Raw genomic sequence first — 10,875 nt, 5'->3', positions numbered from 1 at the left:
CTCAGAATTTCTGGATGATGATTTGTTGCGATTGACACTCGGGATCATTAAAGTTTATCCTTTATGACTGACACTTGTGATCCTGGTTGGTGATCCGCTCTCATTGACACTCTGGATCATGCTGTTCCAGTTTGGTGCTTATGTTGGATCAGGAGTGAACTTTTCCCCTTTAAGGGCAGATTCGTTCATGCTTTATGGTTTTTTTTTTCTTATTTTCTCATGCTTTATGTTTTCTGTTTATTTTTTCTTATTTACTTCTTATAAAACAATCAGGAAGACACATCCTTCTGCAGTTTCCCCGTGACATCTCCCTTCATTTTTCCCATCACATGTGTTTATGTAGCTACTAACTAATGATGCTGCAGAATCTCTGCCAAATAGGCATCCGCCATCACTGACCTATAGGATGGGTTGTACGGTTGTGGAAGGACTAGATAAAATACAGGCAGCACCTTGTGCACTGCGAGACACTGGGACACATTACACCATGGCTCTGAAGCCGGACTCCTACGTGGTGCTGATCGATGGGAATAAAATGCCGGTGATCAGATTTGGCACTGGGGTGAACACGGTGAGTGCATCAGACATAAAGTAGCGGCTGCTCCACTGAATCCAAAGCAAAGCGGCATTACTGCTGGTCTCTCGCCACCGCAATGTTCCCCCATTTGAGACACCGCGCCATCACCCCATGTTCCATTTACCCGACAGGGAAACAATGAGATTTATCAAAATTGCATTCTATCAGGCTAAGTACACCTTGGAACAGGCGGGTGAGTGCACCAAGGTCGCCATTGACGCTGGATACCGCCACATCGACTGCGCCATTTTATATCAGAATGAGGTCCAGGTCGGCCAAGCCGTTAGATCAAAGATTGCGGATGGGACTGTGAAGAGAGAAGACATTTTTTACACTGGGAAGGTGACCAATCAAAATATTCATTTCAGTTTAACATGGCCAGTAGGTGGCGATGACGAGTTGTTACAGGTTTTTAATTTATTCTGCAGCTTTGGGGCAATAACCACACTCTAGAGAGGGTCCGACTGGGGCTGGAGAAATCTCTGAAGGATCTGCAGCTGGATTACATGGATCTCTTCCTGATCCACCACCCTGTGGAGTTCAAGGTTTGTCGATATATGTGTGGATCGGCCGCAGCTCCCAATCAGATCAGATCAGAAGACATTATATGTGAACTCTTTTTTCTTCCCCTCCAGCCCGGAGATGATCCCTCTCCCACAGATGAAAATGGGAAATTGGTTTTTCATAACACAGATATCCGAGAAACATGGAAGGTAAAATATATGAAAGATTATGGGTGACAGGTAAGATTCTCATTTTCGGATGGAACATCTCTCTAATTATCTTACCATAACCTCTAGGCTATGGAAGCGTGCAGAGACGCCGGCCTCGTCCGATCCATCGGAGTCTCCAATTTTAACCGCCGGCAACTGGAGCTGATTCTCAACATGTCAAGACTGAAGTACAAACCAGTGTGCAACCAGGTACATATCACCGACCAGTAAGGATCAATCGCACATAAATATCCTAAAAAATTAGAAAAACTTGTAATTTAAAAAAAGAAACACAGACATTCTTCCCTACAGGTGTGTCGTGCAATTTTAATTGCTCCAGAAGAGAGATGGAGGCAATTAATCGTCTCGAACATGATGATTCCATAGCTATTAAACCCTCAGATAAGGGTGGCAACATCGTCATCCTTGATACTGCCCATTACCAACAAATGTGTGAATCCATACTGGCTGATAGAAACTCCTATGAGATCCTCGCACATGATCCTATGAGGGAGTATTGTGAGGAACTCCGCTTGATTTTGCAGGAGGGTTTGGAGAGTGGAGTAATTAATAAGACTGAATTTGACTTTATTCTCCCACAACATCCTGTTACCGCCACTTTTTACTGCCTTCCCAAGGTACATAAAGGCCTTGACCCTCTCAAGGGTCGGCCTTTCGTATCTGGGATAGGCAGTCTTTGTCAAAATGCGGGCATTTATTTGGATCGTATACTGAGTACGTTTGTCTCTTCATTACAATCTTTTGTCAAGGATACCCCCGATTTGCTTCGACGCCTCGAGGGCCTCATGGTCGATCCACAAGCATATCTTGCAAGTATCGACGTTGAGGCCCTATATTCATCTATGCCCCATGCAAAGGGTCTGGAGGCAGTGCAGTATTTCTTACAAATGAGGGGATGTCAATTTCAGGAGCATAACTTGTTCGTTTTGAAATTGCTTCGTTTCTGCCTCACCCATAACACTTTTGTGTTCAACCGCAGGACCTACCGCCAGCTGAGGGGGACGGCCATGGGGAGCCCTTGTGCCCCGGCCTATGCCAACATCTTCCTCGGCTGGTGGGAGGAGACTGTGGTTTGGAGGGATGAGTCTGAGAGTGGGGTTTTTTCTATGTATCGTGTCTCAGAGATCTGGACACGATACATAGATGATGTCTTTCTCGTTTGTTTTGGCTCTACCAGTGACTTTGACAACTTTGTTAAGAAGCTCAATCACAATGACATTGGCCTCTTTTTCACTTCTGTGATTGAGCCTACCTCATTGCCCTTTCTGGATATTCTCATCACGAAGGGCAGTGATGGTAATCTGGTCACCTCTACGTACAAAAAACCTACGGCCACTAATGCCCTTCTCCATTGGAGTAGTCATCATCCTGAACACCTCAAGAGGGGTATCCCTAAGGGGCAGTACCTTAGGGTCCGGAGGAACTGTTCTGAGGATGCCACTTTTGAACGTGAGGCCAAGGAATTGTGAAGGAACTTTCAGGATAGAGGTTATCCCTCTAAAACCCTCACAAAGGCCTACCATGAGGCAAAAAGAAGGGATAGAACAAGCTTGTTAAATCCCACTGCTAGAACACAAGAACAGGATTCTGTTCGCTTCATTACTACCTTTGACAATGGGGCAAATTACGTGAGGCGTATTATTCAAAAACATTGGCCGATTCTGCGTATGGATCAGGACATTTCTCAGTATCTCAGTGACTCCCCTGCAATTACTTATAGAAAGTCCCGCTCCTTAAACGATAGATTGGTCCGCAGTCACTTCACTAGCCCTGTGGCCGAGACCTGGCTTAGAAGTGATGTTACGGGGTGTTTTAAGTGTGGACACTGTACCATCTGTCGTTATATTGAAGTAGGTAAAAGCTTCACAAGTAATGTTACGGGTAAGAGTTACACCATCAAACAATTTATGAATTGCAGTAATAGAGGAGTTGTGTATAGGGCTTCCTGCTCCTGTGGCGCCGAGTATATCGGAAAGACTATCAGAGAATTCAAGCGACGTGTTGGTGAACACATTGGCGATGTGGAACATAAGAGAGACACCTCTTTAGCCCGGCATATTAATCATCTGCATGGTGGCCAACCTAGCCACCTTAAATTTATAGCCATCGAAAAGGTCAATAGGCCAATACGGGGAGGTGACTGGGATCGTGTATTGTTACAACAAGAGGCCAAGTGGACCTTTTATTTGAATACTGTGAGCCCACATGGCCTTAATGATTAGATCAATTATAGTTGCTTTGTTTGAGGAGCCTCCTGACCTCCTTTTCCTTTAGCCTTCTTTCTGTGTTTGTACAGTTTTTTAGTACGTTGTGCCAACATCCTTTATTATGTCATCCAAATAGTTATGGGATTCGCTATATTTACAATATAATATGCTATTTACCATTTCTGTTTTTGTTTGGGCGCTTCTTTTTGCGTGGCCGGTACATCATGGGTAGTTGGGGTATTTTTCTTTATATATTGGTTGCTGATCATGTAGCTGCACTTACTATTTCTTGTTAAGGTTTCTAAGTTAGCATACATGTCCTTAGTGGAATTCATATACTGCACTCAGCATTTTTTCTGTCATCTTAATCTATTGACAGATCACCTTGATTCCACTTCATACTGTGCTGTCATAAACCTTTCTTTGGGCACTCGGTTATATAGGTGGTAATTATACTGCACCACCTTGAAGAATCGGAGGATATATACATTAGTAGTGTCACATTGTTTGCCATTCATTTGTGATGCTTAGCGCCATCTCTTTGGCACAGCGGCTAGTTTCGATTACTCTGCGTGCCGTCTGGTCACTAGGTAACCATCATTTCCGGCTTTGTAGCTATAAACATTCAATGCCCTCATAGTAACGTAGCAGTTCCGGTCTTGGTATGTCTAGCCTCATTTAGTGTTATTCTCACTTACAGCGCTATACATTGCTCTTTTGGACCGCTTCTTCCTTTTGTGTTAAGGACCTTATTGTTTTGGTGAGCGTATCCCGTAGCGTGTATAGTGTGGTCGCTAGGCAGCGTATACTTCCGGTTCTGGGACTCGGGACCGGAAGTACCTTTTAGACACACGCCACACAGGGTTCCAGTATGTGACATCGTGTGTGAGTATTTCATCTTTATGTATACTGGGGTGCCTATGGAGCGCTGGGGTCCACTTCCTATGCAGTTTACAGCGTGCATGAATGTTATCTTGGGCACGCATTACTGGGTCGTCATGGTAACGTGGACTTCCGGTTTCGGGACGTAGCACCGGAAATACCTCTCCTGTATTGGATTCGTGTGCTCCACATGTGGCTGGGCGGGTGACATCACCGGACCTGTGAGTGTCTTATTATGTATATCTGGTGGTTTATCTAGTGCCGCATTACTTCTGGTATGAATTATACAGTGCGCCGCCATCAGCTTCTACCCTAACTACTTTCAGCTGCTTAGCATTCAGTTGGCCCTTTGTTGGGGGCGTGACATTTCACACTTCCTATTTAAGAATTGCCCTAACCCCTCATTCTTTGCAGGACAGCATAGAGGGGGGGCAGGACCTTTTGTCCCTCTGTTATTTGCACTTAATCCCCTTACACAAGCGAGTCCCCTGATGACTTGAGCTTGGAAGAAACGCGTCGGGACAACACAGGGAGAGTGCAGGGCATATGTGTTTACAGGGGTAGATGTGGACTGCCCTTGTAAGGGCGGGAGCTCGGGGGATAGTTTATCGTAGCCCCCTAGGGATTGACATAGGGACTGTCATCTCTTCACGGTCCGGATGTCCGCTTGACTAAAAGAATATCCGGTGCTCCCTTGCCTGCCCACGGAATTGGTGAGACCATTCCTGTTTATTTATTAGTACAGGAAGCATATTTTACAGTACATGCTGACTACTGTCTATTGTGTCTATATGCGTCCGGTGGTATAGAGTTAGTTGCTGTCTTATAGATTGTTGAACAGCTTCTTTAGGATACTCTATCCCGGATTGATTCCGCATTTATTGCTGGAAACTTTTAATCCTGTGTAGGACCTGTCATCTCTCTATGTCCTATTGCCTGAGGAGGTGGTGATGGCGAACTCAGTCGGGGGGTTCAAGAGAGGCCTGGATGTCTTCCTGGAGCAGAACAATATTGTATCATACAATTAGGTTCTGTAGAAGGATGTAGATCTGGGGATTTATTATGATGGAATATAGGCTGAACTGGATGGACAAATGTCTTTTTTCGGCCTTACTAACTATGTTACTATGTTACTATATGTTATATGGTGGTGACAGGGTCCCGTATTACAGGTCCTTCTCAAAAAATTAGCATATAGTGTTAAATTTCATTATTTACCATAATGTAATGATTACAATTAAACTTTCATATATTATAGATTCATTATCCACCAACTGAAATTTGTCAGGTCTTTTATTGTTTTAATACTGATGATTTTGGCATACAACTCCTGATAACCCAAAAAACCTGTCTCAATAAATTAGCATATCAAGAAAAGGTTCTCTAAACGACCTATTACTCTAATCTTCTGAATCAACTAATTAACTCTACACACATGCAAAAGATACCTGAGGCTTGTATAAACTCCCTGCCGGGTTCATTACTCAAAACCCCCATCATGGGTAAGACTAGCGACCTGACAGATGTCAAGAAGGTCATCATTGACACCCTCAAGCAAGAGGGTAAGACCCAGAAAGAAATTTCTCAACAAATAGGCTGTTCCCAGAGTGCTGTATCAAGGCACCTCAATGGTAAGTCTGTTGGAAGGAAACAATGTGGCCGAAAACGCTGTACAACGAGAAGAGGAGACCGGACCCTGAGGAAGATTGTGGAGAAGGACCGATTCCAGACCTTGGGGAACCTGAGGAAGCAGTGGACTGAGTCTGGTGTGGAAACATCCAGAGCCACCGTGCACAGGCGTGTGCAGGAAATGGGCTACAGGTGCCGCATTCCCCAGGTAAAGCCACTTTTGAACCATAAACAGCGGCAGAAGCGCCTGACCTGGGCTACATAGAAGCAGCACTGGACTGTTGCTAAGTGGTCCCAAGTACTTTTTTCTGATGAAAGCAAATTTTGCATGTCATTCGGAAATCAAGGTGCCAGAGTCTGGAGGAAGACTGGGGAGAAGGAAATGCCAAAATGCCTGAAGTCCAGTGTCAAGTACCCACAGTCAGTGATGGTGTGGGGTGCCATGTCAGCTGCTGGTGTTGGTCCACTGTGTTTCATCAAGGGCAGGGTCAATGCAGCTAGCTATCAGGAGATTTTGGAGCACTTCATGCTTCCATCGGCTGAAATGCTTTATGGAGATGAAGATTTCATTTTTTCAGCACGACCTGGCACCTGCTCACAGTGCCAAAACCACTGGTAAATGGTTTACTGACCATGGTATTACTGTGCTCAATTGGCCTGCCAACTCTCCTGACCTGAACCCCATAGAGAATCTGTGGGATATTGTGAAGAGAAAGTTGAGAGACGCAAGACCCAACACTCTGGATGAGCTTAAGGCCGCTATTGAAGCATCCTGGGCCTCCATAACATCTCAGCAGTGTCACAGGCTGATTGCCTCCATGCCACGCCGCATTGAAGCAGTCATTTCTGCCAAAGGATTCCCGACCAAGTATTGAGTGCATAACTGAACATTATTATTTGATGGTTTTTTTGTTTGTTATTAAAAAACACTTTTATTTGATTGGATGGGTGAAATATGCTAATTTATTGAGACAGGTTTTTTGGGTTATCAGGAGTTGTATGCCAAAATCATCAGTATTAAAACAATAAAAGACCTGACAAATTTCAGTTGGTGGATAATGAATCTATAATATATGAAAGTTTAATTGTAATCATTACATTATGGTAAATAATGAAATTTAACACTATATGCTAATTTTTTGAGAAGGACCTGTATAGCCCCTTCCACATTAATGGAGCTGCAATACCAGATATAACCCATAGACAGTTGTGGCGCTGTTTGTAAAAAAACAAACAGCCAAGTTGTAATATTTTACCATCAATATGTTGTTTAGAGTGAAATATTCTTTAAATTATTGCATCTTATCCACACTATTATATATAGTAATGAGCCATTATATCTCTGCACAGGTAGAATGTCACATATTCCTCAATCAGAGCAAATTACTGGCGTTCTGCAAATCTCATGATATCGTGCTGGTCGGATACAGTGTACTGGGGTCCGGCAGAATAGAGGGCTGGTAAGAACAAGAACATTGTATTATTATATGTGATGATGAGGTCCAAGAAAAAAGGAGGCAGATATAATATTATTGCAATAATACTGAATATAACTACTATAATACTGCTCCTATATATAAGAATATAACTACTATAATACTGCTCCTATATATAAGAATATAACTACTATAATACTGCTCCTATATATAAGAATATAACTACTATAATACTGCTCCTATATATAAGAATATAACTACTATAATACTGCTCCTATATATAAGAATATAACTTCTATAATACTGCTCCTATATACAAAATTATAACTACTATAATACTGCCCCTATATACAAGAATATAACTATTATAATACTGCCCCTATGTATAAGAATATAACTACTATAATACTGCCCCTATGTACAAGAATATAACTACTATAATACTGCTCCTATGTACAAGAATATAACTACTATAATACTGCCCCTATGTACAAGAATTAGTGTTGAGCGATACCTTCCGATACCCAGAAGTATCAGTATCGGATTGGATCAGCCGATATCCAAAAAATATTGGATATCGCCGATACCGATACCCGATACCAATGCAAGTCAATGGGACACAAATATCGTAATGTAAATAAGCCCTTTCTGTCCTTAAACATCCTGTTCCGGAGGGGGGAAGAGTGTGGGCGGTGTGTGGGCGGACACTGAGTGTCTGTGCGGGCCTGCCAGGGATGTGTACCTGCCTACCGGGGCTCTCTGGGGTCTGTGCGGCGTGCGGGGGTCTCTGCGGGGTGTGTGGGGTGTCTGTGCTGCGGGGGGGGGTCTCTGTGCGGCGGGTGGGGTCTCTGCGGTGCGTACGGGGGTCTCTGTGGGGTGTGCGGGGGTCTCTCCGGGGCGTGAGGGGGTCTCTGCGGGGCGGGCGGGGTCCCTGTGGTGGGCGGGCTCTCTGTGCGGCGGGCGGGGTCTCTGCGGGGCGTGCGGGGGTCTCTGCGGGACGTGCGGGGGTCTCTGTGGCGTGCGGCGTGTCTCTGTGCGAGGTGTCTCAGTGCGGGCATCGTCCGATGGAACTACAAGTCCCATCGAACGATGCCTACTACACTGACAGTGATTGACACATTAGCCAATGATGGGAGAGTAGTAGTCCCATCATCCGGCTAATGTGTTGAATGAAAAAAAAAAATACTCCGTACATACTCCATACATACTCCATACATGCTCCATACATGCTCCATACATGCTCCATACATGCTCCATACATACTCCATACTCTATACATGCTCCATACATGCTCCATACATGCTCCATACATGCTCCATACATGCTCCATACATGCTCCATACATGCTCCATACATACTCCATACATGCTCCATACATGCTCCATACATGCTCCATACATGCTCCATACATACTCCATACATGCTCCATACATACTCCATACATACTCCATACTCTATACATACTCCATACATGCTCCATACATACTCCATACATGCTCCATACATACTCCATACTCTATACATACTCCATACATGCTCCATACATACTCCATACATGCTCCATACATACTCCATACTCTATACATACTCCATACATACTCCATACATGCTCCATACATGCTCCATACATACTCTATACATACTCCATACTCTATACATACTCCATACATACTCCATACATGCTCCATACATGCTCCATACATACTCCATACTCTATACATACTCCATACATACTCCATACATGCTCCATACATGCTCCATACATACTCCATACATGCTCCATACATGCTCCATACATACTCCATACATACTCCATACTCTATACATACTCCATACATGCTCCATACATGCTCCATACATGCTCCATACATACTCCATACATACTCCATACATGCTCCATACATGCTCCATACATACTCCATACATACTCCATACATACTCCATACATACTCCATACATACTCCATACATACTCCATACATGCTCCATACATGCTCCATACATACTCCAAACATACTCCATACATACTCCATACTCTATACATGCTCCACACATACTCCATACATGCTCCATACATGCTCCATACATGCTCCATACATACTACATACATGCTCCATACATGCTCCATACATGCTCCATACATACTCCATACATGCTCCATACATGCTCCATACATGCTCCATACATACTCCATACATACTCCATACATACTCCATACTCTATACATACTCCATACATGCTCCATACATACTCCATACATGCTCCATACATGCTCCATACATACTCCATACATACTCCATACATACTCCATACATACTCCATACATGCTCCATACATACTCCATACATACTCCATACATGCTCCATACATGCTCCATACATGCTCCATACATACTCCATACTCTATACATACTCCATACATGCTCCATACATACTCCATACATGCTCCATACATGTTCCATACATACTCCATACTCTATACATACTCCATACATGCTCCATACATGCTCCATACATGCTCCATACATGCTCCATACATACTCCATACTCTATACATACTCCATACATACTCCATACATGCTCCATACATACTCCATACATGCTCCCTACATGCTCCATACATACTCCATACATGCTCCATACATACTCCATACATACTCCATACATGCTCCATACATGCTCCATACATGCTCCATACATACTCCATACTCTATACATACTCCATACATGCTCCATACATACTCCATACATGCTCCATACATGCTCCATACATGCTCCATACATGTTCCATACATACTCCATACTCTATACATACTCCATACATGCTCCATACATGCTCCATACATACTCCATACTCTATACATACTCCATATATGCTCCATACATACTCCATACATGCTCCATACATGCTCCATACATGCTCCATACATACTCCATACATGCTCCATACATGCTCCATACATACTCCATACAGTACATTCACACATGACATACAGTACATTAAACATAGAGTTCATACTCGCCATAACTTGTCATTTTGATCCCCGAAACCAGTGTCATCTGTAAAAAATATGAAAATAACAAACAACCAATATACTCCCTGTCCGCAGAAATCCACGAGTGTCCCACGATGATCTCCCGTGGAGAGCAGCAGCAGCAGCTGTTGCAACCGCTTTCCAGGGGCCCCAGAAACACAATGACGAGAGGAAGGTATTCGTCCGCTGCTGTAAAAAAAAAGTCCCTAGCCTCACTTTTGGCATTGCTGTATGAGAAATTTTCTCACGCAGCAATTGCCATAAAGTGAGACTTTGAACCTTAGCAACCTCAGTGATACACTGCAGGAGCCATTGTCTCCTGTCAGTGTGTCACTGAGGGTCTTATAGAGCAGTGACATCACCCGATGTCACTGTTC

At 43.6% G+C, this 10,875-nt stretch overlaps 1 protein-coding gene across 1 annotated transcript; it reads left to right on the top strand.

Moving 5' to 3' along the window:
* The first annotated feature begins 573 nt into the window (after positions 1-573).
* On the top strand, positions 574-7,493 carry LOC138675154 (aldo-keto reductase family 1 member C1-like). Its single transcript, XM_069763162.1, has 5 exons — positions 574-919; positions 1,006-1,122; positions 1,213-1,290; positions 1,378-1,500; positions 7,380-7,493. Exons 1-5 carry the CDS (start codon positions 689-691, stop codon positions 7,491-7,493), a joined length of 663 nt encoding a protein of 220 aa, XP_069619263.1. The 5' UTR covers positions 574-688.
* The last annotated feature ends 3,382 nt before the right edge of the window (positions 7,494-10,875 follow it).

This window comes from Ranitomeya imitator, chromosome 4 (genome assembly GCF_032444005.1).
Source record: "Ranitomeya imitator isolate aRanImi1 chromosome 4, aRanImi1.pri, whole genome shotgun sequence".
NCBI lineage: Eukaryota > Metazoa > Chordata > Amphibia > Anura > Dendrobatidae > Ranitomeya > Ranitomeya imitator.
The sequence above is the reverse complement of the archived record's forward strand: the minus strand, read 5'-3'. Positions and strand labels throughout refer to the sequence as shown.